Raw genomic sequence first — 15,278 nt, 5'->3', positions numbered from 1 at the left:
TTACTCACGAGATTTGGCTCTGTCTGACTACTACTTATTTCCATCGATAGGGCACATACTTGCTGAGCAGCACTTCACTTCTTATGAAAATAGCTCAATGACTGGTTTGCCTCAAAAGGGCAACAGTTTTTTTTGGCATGGCATTCATAAATTGTCAAGAGAGATGGGAAAAATGTATAGCTAGCGATGGATAATATTTAGAATAAAATATTTTTTATCATTTTCATACAATAAATGTGCATTTTCTATACAAAAATTCAGTTTCATATTTACACACCTGGTATATGAAAATTTATTTAAGTAAATATTATCTTTAAACAATTAGTTAATAAAATAATAAAATTTTATTGCATTATTTGAAAAGAAATTTCAAATAATGCATTGTTGGATGAGGATGATGCTTAAACAAAACAAAAACTTGCAGATCAATTAAATGTAACATGAGAAGCCGTCTCCATGCGTTTGAAAGTCATGGGACAGATTCAGAAGATAGGAGAATGGGTTCCACATGAACTGAATGAAAGACAGCAAGAAAACCGTCAGTTTACGGTTTGTCTACTACTAAACCAGTAGTACTGAATTTGTACTGCATAACAGCTTTTTGATAAATTTTATTTGGCTTCCCAATTTTCCATTAAATAATTATAATACAGAATCTTTATCATCTTCCTCATTATTCTTTTCCAATCATGATTATGAAAAACCCTTTAAATTAACTTGAATTTATTCATTTCTGAATCAATTAAAATATTTAACTACATTACCAAGGATCTGGAGAATGGAAATAACATTACGATTTTATTTTTTACAATTCCTGAATACCTCATATTCAAAGGCAGAAATTTTGCTGATAAACTCAAAAAATATCCAAGATATTCTCCCAAGAACAATTTTTAAAATAAATTTTAAATGGTCTTGAGGACAACCTATCTGAATAATGGCTTAAAAACCGTATTTTTAGTCTAAATACAGCCATTATATGTTTATTTATGGTCCTGTACAAGAATAAATTCAGAAAAGAAAAAGCTTAAAAATAGGCATATATATGATTTTTATAAACGAGTACTGATGGGCAAAATTGTTCTAATATTTTCAACTCCCATTGAACACAAGTAAATTGCGTATTGTACTTTTAATAAAATTTATATAAGAAGTAACTTTATTATAGAAAAAAAAAAATCATACCTGTAAATATATAGCAACTAATATGTCCGTCTTTATTCTCAATTTAAGTACAAGATTTGGCATTGATTCACCAAAGTGAACTACACATTTTCTTGACAAAAAGCCATACCAATATTATTGCTTTAATGTGGTCAATTTTTGTGGTAAAATTAATTTTAGAGTCATTTTTTGATTGTTGCCCAAAGATGATATCAATTGGGTTTAAGTCTGGGGAGTTAGTTGTCTAGCCACACAACCACTTTAATATTTTGTTCTTGGAAAACCTTTTCCACTTTTTTGACAGTGTGACATGGCACCAAATCTTAATGGAATTTGTTGCCTTGTGGGAATTTTTGTGAAGTTGTGTCACAATCCTTTCCTTCAGAATATTGGTATATCTATCAACTTTCAACATACCTTTTACTGGAGTAATGATCAAAGGCCTTCAAATGTGATACAAGCCAAACTTTTTTTCTGGGGATGTTTAACTGATTGTTAAATACAAGGTGGTGTATTTTCATCTGATGCTTTTCTAACATATTGAATATTTTTCCTCTGAACATAAAAATGTGATTCATCAGAAAACACAACATTTTTCCAGTCTTCTTTGATCCAGTTAGCATGTACTTTGGCCCACAAGAGCCTAATTTTGCACTTTGCTGTTATTAAAAGCTGCTTTTTAGCAGGCTGACAAGCTTTTTGATTAACTGCAAGAAGTCTGCGACTAACACATTTCACATGTAATCTGTTCCATTGGGAGCTAATCCACAATTTAAGTCCACACAGCAGATAATTTTGGAACATGTTTACTTTTTCTCACTAATAACCAAACCTGTGTTGGGAGTAGTTTTTCTTTTACAGCCACATTTGCCTTTACTTTGAAGTGAGAAGAAACCAGTTTCTTTAAATCGTTTAATAAATAGCACTCACTGTCCCTGGTCCAACACCACATTCAGAAGATATTTGTCATTGTATCATATTGGTGTGTTCAGAAAGAGAAGCAATCTTCAAACACTTCTTGCAGTTGTCTTATTATTATTATATATTCAAGACTCACAGAGCAAAAAATAAAAAATATGATTTTGTAATAAAAAATTAAATAAACTTTCACACTATTTATAACGTGAAAATTTTAAAATAACCAAAGAACAACAACCTCAAATTACAGAAAACTTAAAGATTGGGTATGATCAAGCCAGTGTAGTCACAACATAGAAATAAAAAAAAAAAAACTCCTGAGTTCAGATTAATTTGCACACTACTGTATAAATAGATATTTAATTTACATTTTTTAATAAATTTTTAATCATATGTAATAACATATCATCAAAAAATTAAGAACTAAATGTTTTATGCTTAATTTACAATCCTGAACTTAATCAATGTTTAACTTAAATCAAATTTTTAATCATAATATTTAATTTTTATATAATTTAATTACTTATCTACTTTCTATGTCGATTTCTTTCAATCAAATTACAGCAATTATATAGCATATCATAGAGAATAATTAATCCAGTACTACCCTTCTTTACTACAGAGGTGCAATGGGTTAAAAAAGTGTCAACATGACCATTTTTTACTATACAGTGTTGGGAGGTAATTGTCATCTACACATTGTCACTCTAACTTTGCATTTATTCAGTATATTCTAATTAAAGCTTTACTGACAAAGCTTTTATGATCAGACTAATTAAGAAAAATCCTTCCAAATATGGTTTTTAGTTTGGTTTAAAAAATTTAACAAAATATATATATATATATATATATATATATATACTGGGCGATTCAAAAATGACTTCACAACTTTAAAAGCAAATAAAAATTAGTTGAGATAACTTACAGATTTAGGTGAGGTCTCATTTCATAGAAAAACACATCAAGTATACCACAAAACATTCATTCACTTTGGTTTTATATGGCTTTCATATGTAATGTGAATATATTCCACTTTATGTCGATTTCATTCCAGGCTGTAGCCAGCAAGTCGGGCATTAACTCTGCAGCTGCAGCGGTAATTCAAAATTTTAGCTCAACAATAGCAGTAGGTAAAGGTATATAAATCTAACCTTTAATGAAAACCCACAAGAAAAACTCTAGCACGATCAAATCTGGGGAGCAAGGCGGCCATGGATGACCAATCCACCACCGATCTAGGAATTTAGTATCAAGAAAGTCTTGTCCTTCTAGACAATAGTGAGATGACGCCTTGTCTTACTGATAATAAAATGGTGTCCATCTTGGTGATCATCGTCTAACTGAGGAATTAAAAATTTTGAATCATGTGAAAATAATTGAATAAATGATACAATTTATGGTTGCCTCCTGGAAGAAGAATGGGTTGAACAGTCTTGGTTTGCTTAGGGCGTAAAAAACATTGACCTTAGGGCTATCACAAATGTGCTGCAAAGTTTCATTAGAGTTTTCACTATCACTGCAGGCTTTTAAATTTGTGAAGTCATTTTTTAATTACTTAGTACATATGTGCAGCAAAGTAGTATATTATTTACTATCTTGAGAAATGCAGTTAAGATAACTGAAATTTTTCATTCTGGTAAGTCAAATTTCCAAAATATTATTGTTTTTTTAAAGAAGACAGTTTCATTTTGTATGAACTATTATTTTACATTAGTGGAACATAAACAGAAAAAAATTCCACAACATAACAGTTAGGAATAAAAATGTTACTGGTAGGATTATACTGGAAATTTAATAAAATTTAAAAATTCATAACATTTTTCAAGTTAATAATTCTTAAACATGATGCTTTATTTTAAAATAAGCATCCTATTTGACAGTCCTACTATTTCAATGTACTCAGAAACATCATGAGCCATACAAGAGTAGTATATATAGTATATAAATAAAAGCCACTGAATGAAAATACATTAATACTTAGCTATCTGTTATTACTGTACACAATTAATCTGTTAAGAAATGAATTCAGTTTTACATGAGCATCTTTCATTCTTTCTTTTTTAATATCTTTTTGAGTAAATATGCAACCACACTATAGAAGGGTAGTACTTTTCATAATCAAGGAATATCACAAATTGTTATTATTTCTTTTGACAATTCAAATTAATTTTCAAAGAATTGAAAATAATCTAAACAAGCAAGATAAAAAAAATAAATTCTACACTACTTCACACCAAAATAAAGAATATTTACAGAGAAAAAAAACATGAAGAAAATTAAAAAAAAAACACTTTTATTATAGTACATTACTGATAAAAGAGTTAAGAAGTTTTTAATAATTTTTTAAATCCATAATCAGTTAAATTCATACTTCTGTGCGTTTATAAAAATACTTCAATAATCAAAAATTTAGAATACTGACTTCAGCATATCTGGACGGAACTTCAGCCTTCTCTACACCGAAGCAAATCTTGCATGGTGTTGCAGCAGCCATCTGCAGAACCACCTGGCCAACACCAGAACCCAAGTCAACAAAGATATCATCTTTGGTGATGTTAATCTGATCTATCATCTGACATACTAAGTCATAGGATGTCTCCCCATAAACCTGTAAAATTAAATTTTTTTATAGATGTAAATAAATAAAATTTAATAAACCAAATCGACGAAAAACACAACAATTTTGAGAGCAAATGTATGAGCACACAGTTGCTTTACCTAATATCTGATTTTACAGTCAATAATAATTAAATAGATTATTCATCTATGTTTTCTTCTGTCAACTGTGTTGCTTTGTATGGTATTTCAGTCATTTTTTGATAGTAATGTATTTTATAGAAATAAGAATTAGATCCAAATTTTAAACTGGGACATATATATGAAAAACACAAACAAAATAAAGAGATTGTTAATGGAACACCAAAAACTGAAAATATTAACAAGTGATAAAAACAACAAAAATAAAAAAATATTACATCTTCTCTAATATGCAGATGTTTTAAAATTATATAAGGATATCGATATCAATCACAAAACAGAAAAACTACAAAATATTCTTAATGGACTTAATGGTAATTGTTGTCTACTTTATTTTACTGAAATTTAATTTCAATAAAAGCCTTGTTTTTTTACTTAAAAAAAGTCGACAATGGATTGTAATTGTAAGATGAGAAACATCATCCTTACCTAAGTTGATAGGATCACTGAGCTGGTAATAACAATGGACTCTGGGTTTGCTTTTTAAATATTATTTATTAAAAATATCAATCATACTGCTCTAACAACTCAATTTATTATTAGGTATAAAAAAGGGTTTGCAAACATTGAATATAGAAATCTAACCAGAATACTCAGAAGTAATTTCTATATTATTGTATACCAAGGATAATGGTAAATACATGTAAGATAATTAATACATGGGTTTACTGAACATCAAAATACTGATCTTCAAAGAACAAAACATGTATCCAATCAGGGTTGTTAATGAAAATATTTATCATCCTGGCTTTCTTTGTCACAAAAAGTTCTGTTTTTGGCTTTAATAACAGATTAAGAAATTATTCTACTATAGCTATTCCAGAATCAATTACTTACTGAAGTCACAACAAATGTTGTGTGATGGCTTAACTCTGCAGATTAACTAAACAACAGGTTAGATACATTTTCTCTTGGTGTATTATAATGCAAAGTGGTCTTCATAATCCATTGAAACTTTTTTCATTCTTGGGGTGTATTTTTCTTTCTTTTAACTCCGAGAAACCATAATGTATTAGATAGATTGTATTTTAGCCCCTATGTAATGGTGAATTTATTGTTCATTAACCTAAGTAATTTATATATAGTAATACGTTGAAGAGTGCTATAATAAAAGATGCCATTCAAAAATCCCCAAAACTAACCTAAAAAAAATAGATAATTACACATTATCAGCCAATATCACCTTCAAGGCAGAATATGGGTAGGAAGAACAATTATAAAAGTTAGCAGGAATAGTAGTTATTCTTGCTAACTTTTCTAATTGTTTTCCACAACTAGAAACATTTCTAGAAATTACTTCTTGCCAGGCTGTTCATTAACTCCTTCAAATTCTGCCATGATAAGATTGGATTCTTATAATCTAATGACTGCTGCTTTGTTTCAATATCATAACCACAAACCCATGATTCATGACCATTAATGATGCTGGAGAAGTGTGAGTAAATTTCAGAAAGTTATTTCATCTCAATACATATGTTTACATGATCCTGCAGCCCTCAAATTAATTGTATGGAGTGCATTGCATATTAATATTGAGCTCCAATAACAAGATTCATTGAGAAATTCCATAAAACAGGTCTACAACCCCACAAATCCCATGGGTTGTTCCCATTTGGTCTTGCAGGTTGGTTATTTTTTCATAAAACAACCTAAATGCTTGTCAACATTTCCATTTTCAAAACACCTGTTTCAAAGGCTGTACTTCCATTTTCAAAACACCTGTTTCAAAGGCTGTACTGCTAAGCATAATTTGATGCAAATCTGTTGCTCTCTTAATAACATTAATTTCTACTTCACTGTAGAATCACAAAATGGTACCAACAAACAATTACAAGATCACAAAAAACAAAAGCACAGATTCACATAGTGTAATAACACTTGACTAGGCAATTAACAAGTGCAGATTACACTTACCTAGCATCGTGCAACAGTTTTATTATATAGCTAGCTTATACTACATTCAAATTTTAGGAAATTTTGAGCTACATCAAGTATAATGAAATTGGACAAAAATTACTTGTTTTACGCAATTAAATAAATAAATAAATAAATTGCACATAATATTAAATTTGAGTAGTTAATGTTAATAATACATTATAGTTATAATTCATGAATCGAGACACCTTTGAAATGTCATAAAATTAAATTGAATTTAATTAAAAAATCACAATTATTTAATTTTTATTTCATTCCACAACATTCTGACAATTATACCTCTGGTTTCTTCACTTTTTCGAGAAGTATTTCTGCATGAATTAGCATTTTCTTGTCTCTTTCCTGGCAGAGTTTATCTCATTTTACATAGTCACTTTATATAATAGAAAATCATAACAACAGACATGACTATTTACATTAAATACATCAGAGTAAACATAATATAAATATAAGGCACAAGTTGTATTTTTTTTTTTTTTACCCCTACTTCCCTGAGCCGGACATACAGTTAAGTAAAACTCGGCCCAGGGAAGTGTTCTTAAACTCTAAGGGACCTCCCCACCCACCGGCAGTTGCCCCCCCTACCGGTTGAATCTTTTCTCTCTAAAAAAAAAGAAGTCACAAAAGTTCCATGAGAAATAACAGACATTGCCAACTATGGACTTGAGAATAGGTGTTTTCTAGAGTGCTGGAAATATTCATGATTGGTGTTCCTTCCCAAACACGGTGGTGACGAAGTGAATCCAGAGTACCAACCATTATGCCTAATAAACAGTATGTGCAAATGCTTTCCGGGAACGGGACATTTGAACATTACCTCAACAGATTTGGTAGACGTGATTCTCCCTATTGCATGTTTTGCAGTGGGGAGGACACAGTAGAGCACACCATATTTGAGTGTGAAAAATGGCACTTATGGCGAATCCAAGCAGTTATTGAAAGATTAAGACCTGAGAACCTGGTGTCCTTCATATTGGCTTTAGAGGATAACTAGACAGCTTTTGACATGTTTTCAATGAAAGTGTTACACGCTAAGGGGAGACATCATGGCTTTTAGCGTAGGGAAGGGCAGACAGCCCCATCCGTGAGGGCCAGCGTGCCCAGGTGTGCCAGTTCTGGTGAACAGGTGGGGAGTACGAGGGAGATAACTAGGACTGGGAAATAAAAGAACGAGACCAGGCCACCAGATGAAATTCTGGGAACAACACAGTCGGGCCTGGTTACCAACTCCTGGGGATTAGAGGCAAGTAGAAAGAAAAGACACAAGGTTATAAGGCACAAAATTAACTTGGTAATAAAAAAAAATCTATTAGAAAAATTACACTTTTAAACTAATTAAAATAATTTGAAATGCTCAGAAAATGTTCATAAACCAAAGACATGAAAACAGTATTAAATTAAATTAATTATTAGGTTAAAAAAACAATTTTTTATTGTATACTAGATATCAAACAATTAAAGTACTAGTAACAATGAAGTTCACATTACCTCAGGGGAAAAAGGCTCATACTGGTTGAGTTTATCTGGATCACATACAGCTTGATTGTAAACCTGCTGAAGGATATGGCGCAGAAGACCTCTTGATGGATGCTTACTAACACGTTGACCAGGCAGCGATGTGCCTTTTGACTGCAACACAATAATAAAAACTATTACAAAGTGAAAAATTAGGTGAATATTACCTTGCAAAATGTCAAAATAAAATGTACAATAAAATTCAAATCATAGTATAACATAACTTACATACAAGTAACCCAAATATAGTTTTAAGAAAAAAGTTATAGTCATCAAAATATCATTCAAACAGGCATTTCTTAAGCATGTTTTATCTTTGTATTGACTATAATTACGTATTTCATAAATTAACTTACTGAGCTAATTAATTATGTAGTCAGAAATAGAAGTAGGTTGAAATTTGCTATAGAAAGAACCAAGAAAAAACTAGTATCATTCTGATAGTAAGTCCTACCTTTATACACAGAAAGAGAAATGTAAACAAATGTACAAAATCCTAGAGAACTAGAGGCAAGCAGCAAAATCTAAATTTGAAAATGATGTTTAGGCAAAATCAATTAACTTTTAACAATTTTATTTATTCATTAAAGATGATACAACATATTTCATAATTGTCCACTAGTGTTTAATTTGACAAAAGAGAAGCAGAAATTATAGGATTTTTATAGGAATCAAATAAATGCTGTTAAAGGTAGGAAAACATCTATCTATATATTAAGTTTTATAAAGTTAAAAAAGGTTTATGTCAAGGTTGCTGCCATTCTGTTTACGCTTTACTTAGATAAGGTATTGAAAAAATGACGGAAAAAATATAGAAGGATAGGAGTGGAGGTGAGGGTGGATGGTGTGGTGATGGGTGATATATATGTTGTTGTTTACAGATGATCAGGTCATCTGATCAGTTTGATATTAGCTATACGATAAGAAAATTGATGGAAACCTTTAAGTGGGGTTTGATGATAAAATTTTAGTAAGATGAAGTATCTAGTGGCTGGTGCAAAAGGAGATGACTTGACTGTAGATGGGAATATCATCAAAGCATGTGAAGACAGGAAGGAAATAGTGTAAAATATATAAATCATTGTATAGCTTTGGGGTGGACGGCTATCCAGAAGTGCAATTTTTTGTGGTGGTCTGAAGGAATTTGGAAAGCAACTAAGTATACGTTGTACAACAGTGCTACTGACAGCATTTTATTGTTCAGGTCAGAAGCTTGGGGAAATTAGAAAAAGAGATGAGGGAAGGCTGTTAGCTATGGAGATGGATGTGCTGTGCAGGAGTTGTGGAGATTCTGGAATGCAGTGAATGAGAAATGAGATCAAAAGAAGAATTGGGACAACCAGTACAGTGATTGATGTTTTGGATGGAAGAAGACTATAATGGTATAGGCATGTTGGGAGAAAGGAGGAGTATAGATGGCCGAAGAGGATGTTGGAATGGACTCCATGGAAGAGGAGGAAACGTGGACGACCTCCAAAGCAGTGGATGTCTGGAGTGATGGAGGTGACTGAGAGAAGGAATTTGGAGGAGGAAAGTTGGAGGGATGGAAGAGTTTGGCAGTTGGGATGTGAGAGACAGCCTTTAAACGCCTGTAAACATTCACCTAGAAGATGTAGATGCTGTTGCGGGTTAACTTTGAAAATGAGTTTAAAAACCAGAAAAGAATACAAATGAAAAACTAAAAAAAGGAAAAACATACGCTGACTAAATATCAATAGTTAATGTAATTTCAAGATTCTTCACTTAATCAAAATTCAGATAATATTCTTTTGACCCCCATCAGTTTTCCTAATCATGATGAACTGGCATATTTTCAAGAAATCTGTCTAACAAGCAAGAAAAAGAAATCACCTACAAATTAATCAAGCCAAACATAATGATTATTACATAAAACGATTTTAGAATACAGTAACATCTATGTCTTTAAAATCTTTAAATCAAAACTTACAGTTGTACATCACCTCATACAAGGCAGTCCCAAAACTAACATGGCCGTTAACAATAGAAATTCAATACTGATAATGTGAAGTAACAGCTTAGATAGTTTAATGTTTCCTGTTTTATTGAAGTAAACATATTATTGCATGTCAAGCCCAACAAAATGCAAGTGATTTTCAACCCTTTAAAAACATCTTCAATTTGTGCACCTCAGTGATCAGCTGCTTAATGAAATTACTACTCTCAGGAAAAGAAAATCTAAACAATGCATTTTATATAACTGACGACTTATGTCACAGCATGATAGAAAGGGGTGAAGCAATAATAAATTAACCATGTCAAAAAACAGTACCATACTGCTTCTACTGAGCAAGGAAATTTATCTCATGCTACCTTTAGATTACACATATATACTAACAATCCAGATCTAGACTAAAAATGTATTATATGGGTCCCATTATTATTATAAATAAAATGTAACCGTGGATAATAATGATGTTTTGACGATCTGTCATTGTCCACAAACAAGTTAAGAATACAAAAACATATACTGTAAAGCAAAAAAGAATCAAAAACAATATTGGCAACATGCAGCGACTTAGAGCAGAACTAAAATAACTGTTTTAAAACAGTTATTTTAAATATTTTACAAAGAGTATCAAGCAAAAATAATTCAAGAAAACAAGTCCAATAGAACACATATCACCTAATAAAGTATGTTGGAGAGATGATACTTCGACTTAAAAATAATTTATGTATATCTCAAAAGGAAAAAATCAAGTAAACCAATTAAATGTATACTGACATTCATTAACTGTTTTAAAGGGTCTTAAAATACCATAAACCTCAAATTAATCCAAAATATTACAAAGAGAACACTATTTAACATGGAGGAAAGTTTTTTCATGACAACAGCAAAACTAAACTTCAAGTATAAAGTATGCTTAAAGTGTATAAAGTATGCTTTATCAGAAATAAATCCTCATTAAAAAAAAAAAAACAAAAAAAAACTAATAGCCATGCAACTCAATAATCAAAATTAAAAAAAAAACACAATCTACATTACAATAAATATGATTAAAAACCAGCAGACTGAGACAAATAAAAGCTGCAAAAAACGTTTCTTAGTGCTTTTTGTATAAAAAAATTCTAGCATATCATAACTGTAAATAAAAAATTGTTGGAGATAATAATCAGGATATTTTAATAAGCAAAATTAAAACAAACTTGATAAATAAAGTACAAGTAAAAACTAATAAACAAACTAGTTTGAAAGACTGGTATTGATACGAACAAGTTTTGGTCTGTTTAACGGATTTGTTTCTTTGTGCTAAAAAACAAAACAAAAAACTAATAATAATAATAATAATAATAATAATAATAATAATAATAATAATAATAATAAACATACAGGTGTATGAAGCAACGTAAAGAAAAGACAACGCAATCGAAATATACTACTACCACGAATAAAGTTGTACTCGAACTGCAACAGACGCTCACTCCGAGTGCATCGTGTTTTCTCCTCGGCGAGAAATGGCCGCTCCCCTCCGGACCCTAAACAACCCTCACACGTACACATAGCCTAAACCCTGAATCCACCCCTACAAAAACTACTATCCGTTCGACTGACATTTGCTATCGCATCGATACAATTCATCAACGGACTCTTCTTTGAAAAGAGTGAACTTCACCGAGTGTTCTACGGGACGCGTAGACATGTAAAAACTCACGTACGCACCAAAAGTTTGCAGGATTAAGGCATAGAAATTTCGAAGAATCCTTCATAACGTTAAACTATTCTTATAACGAGTTACAATTTGAGAACAGAATAACCTAATTTAACTTTCTCATATTTTAAAATGCGTTTATTTATTTTCATCATTAATCATAATCATATTTTTATCATTTTAATCTCGCTGCTTATCTATTTCTGGAAGTAATGAAATATTCAATCCGTATTTCATCGCTAAACGATGAAATCCAATACTAATATATTATTGAACGATGCAATAAATATTCGATACAATTACTTTTAAGTTACCTTTACTACTTTAAAAAGTATAAAAATCACTCAGAAACTCTATAGACCTTCAGATTTAGAGTTCATAAAAAAAAATGTTTGTACGTTTGAACCCAACGAAAGAAAAAAAAGTTAAAACTTTAATTTTAAATTAGACCAAACATGAAATATATGTGGAGAAAAATACAAAACAAATTCTAAACGAAGCCATACGCGTAAAAGATTAATAGATATTTTGTTATGCAAAAGATAGCACATGAAAAAACTAAACCGCGAAACCTCACTATATTAACTAACACTCATTGGAGTGGGATAGGTCAGCGATAGCTGGTACAACAGAGCTAACGGTACTCTAGAATGAAATACAATTAGAAAGAGCTGTCACGTTCAACGTTATTAATTAAACAAAATGAATCAGATAACTGAACAAAATTAGAAAAAATGCACGGATTTTCAATATAAATGAAAATAGTTTAATTTTTCCTTATTTTTCTCGTTCGTACAAAACTAAACTAAAGAAATAAGTAATTATTTAAAAGTAATAAAAACAAATTATTTAAATACGGAATGTAATTGCAAAGAACAGGTGAAGCAAAATTAGGCCACAACCCAGACAATAATAAAACTAGGTTAGATAAAAAGTAACGTAACTCAACAACTGTGTCAAGAAGACCGAAGCAGAGAATCGGATTAAACATTAAACATTAAACAAATTGCAATAAGTAAGTACAATAATTACAAAATATTTACTAAAATTTTCTAGTAATAAGTTATTCAAATAAATTTTAAAATGAACGTAAAAGATCATAAATACTTTATTATGATAACACCGTCCCGACCAAGCGATAAAAACACAAAAATAGATATATTGTAATTATTTAATAAATTAGTCACAATTAATAACAACAAAAGAATAATTTATAATAAACTCTAATGTCCATGGTAAATGTTCAGTCTTAAACAATAATGAAGAAAAAATGGTCGTAATTCTAAAATTCTTTATTACTTTTGTTAATCGGTCTATAAATAAAGAAAACTTTTCATAAACTAATGAAAAAAGATATTTCTGGTACAACAAACAGAAATAAAAAATCTATTTAGATTTTAAATTAAAACAATAACTAGGAAAATATTTATTTAGAAAAATAAACTATTGGCAAGCTCATAAATGTATTATATTACGTAGTAGATTTTGAAGATGGCTCATAATGTACATTTACATCACCAATGACTTAATACCAACAAAGTAGGGCTGAAAAAACCACCGTTCGTTCGCTTCAGACGAAAGGACATTTTAAGGAAAGGTGGGAATAACCGCAAACATACGGTACTTAAACTATCTCTCTTCCTTCAGAAAATCTGTCGACCGTGAACACTAAAAAGATAATAACAACCGTCGTTAACAAACAATTAAAGCCGAGTTTGTACGTTATTTGTCGAGGATGAAAACATTTAATGTACAATAAAGAATACCAATTTTAATATATTACAAAGAGAAATAAGGAAGAAATAATTTCCTGCGACATACATAAAAAAAGGTCGATATTACTTTTGAACAAGATATCTACGTATAAATTATCAGCTTGAATAGTCGTCTAACCCACACCAATTTTAAACAGCAATTACACAAAACCTAGGTGTCATCGATGAGGTGTACTAAGGGCTATTTCCTGGGGTGGTTTTCGGCTATTTCCTTTCTCAGATTCATAAAAGTACAGGCGAAGTGCGGTCGCCAACTTCTACAGTACCTTAAGAAATCATTCCAAAGGATCATCCTTTTTTTTTCAAAGTCGTATGATAAACACACTAACAAAATATAGTAAATATAAACAAAAGAACTCAATTAGACATAACACAGCTAAATGAGCACTGAATTTTAAATCAAAGGTAAAATAGGCTACATTAATGACAATTTTTAAAGAATTTATTCTACGTCATATTGACAAGCGACAAACATATCATATTTTTCCCCCGGACTAACATTTTAATTCAAATTCTAACAATAAAGCAAGAAAACCGCCAAAAGTTAATAAATAAACACGCGCGCGCGCATAAAATAAATTTTTAAATACTTTTATTGAAAATTGATTAAATTTTTTTAAAAATTTTATAGCCTTCATAAAACCACTAATAAATAAAAAAAAAGCAAGGCAGCCCGCTCATCGTCATAAAAACTGAATACTAGTTGTTTTTTTTTAATTTTCATTGATCGAATTTTAAATGAATTTAATTAAATTTTTTTTTTTGGGATGTTTGTTATAACGTTAGTAACGCAGAATGCCTCACAGCTTTACTTTTAACTTTAGTCATAAAAGAGTAAAATTACCTTGATGGCTGAATAACATTACATTTTTAAAGGTCAAGTGCAGTTTAAAGAAAATCGTTCTTAAAAAACAAATTACTTAGTTATACCAAAACTTCATTTCTCATCTATTATAAAAAAAGAACTCAACCTACAATTAATTCTGCAATCAACTTGTTATTAGGACTAAATAAAAATTTATCAAAAGAGGAAATAAATTTTAATTAAAGGAGTGGTAAAAGAAACTCATGATTACTGAAAGCGGCTACTCCAGACAGAAAATTCTACAATAATTAATAACCGTCTTACATTTTTTTCATGCAGTCAAGCTTAAGTTAAGGAGGATTTTGATATCTTATTTGTGAAAATTCAAAAGTTATAATCTTGAATGATTATTAATTTAAGCTTATAATGTCGATATAATTATTTTTAGTTTCACTTGTTTTCAGTAACAAATTCAAAATATTTTTCTACAAAATATCTAGTAATTCAATTTAAATTTAACCGAAATCGTCTACTTCTATTAATTTTAAAGTATATCAATCTATTAATTAAATGATGCTAACATTTATTTCAATTTTCTTTTTTAATATTTTCAATATAAATACAAATAAATTAATATTTTTATTACATTGTAATTACGAATCCGTTTTAGAGGGCAATGAGAGGGGAAGTGAGAGAGAGTGTGCGCGCGCTTTCAAAGTTGTTTCAGTGATACCCCAACGT

The 15,278-nt window shown here is 30.2% G+C and overlaps 1 protein-coding gene across 4 annotated transcripts in view; it reads right to left on the bottom strand.

The window, feature by feature from the left end:
* LOC142321948 (histone-lysine N-methyltransferase, H3 lysine-79 specific-like) overlaps positions 1-15,278 on the bottom strand; it is a 190,223-nt gene that overhangs the window by 84,407 nt on the left and 90,538 nt on the right. For all 4 annotated transcript variants that reach the window (XM_075360491.1, XM_075360492.1, XM_075360494.1 and 1 more), the window contains exons 5-6: positions 8,263-8,403; positions 4,505-4,690 (exon numbers count right to left, since the gene is read on the bottom strand). In XM_075360491.1, the coding sequence (XP_075216606.1) occupies positions 4,505-4,690; positions 8,263-8,403 (327 nt within the window). The remainder of the gene's footprint in view (positions 1-4,504; positions 4,691-8,262; positions 8,404-15,278) is intronic.

Source organism: Lycorma delicatula, chromosome 3 (genome assembly GCF_047948215.1).
Source record: "Lycorma delicatula isolate Av1 chromosome 3, ASM4794821v1, whole genome shotgun sequence".
Classification (NCBI taxonomy): domain Eukaryota; kingdom Metazoa; phylum Arthropoda; class Insecta; order Hemiptera; family Fulgoridae; genus Lycorma; species Lycorma delicatula.
The sequence above is the reverse complement of the archived record's forward strand: the minus strand, read 5'-3'. Positions and strand labels throughout refer to the sequence as shown.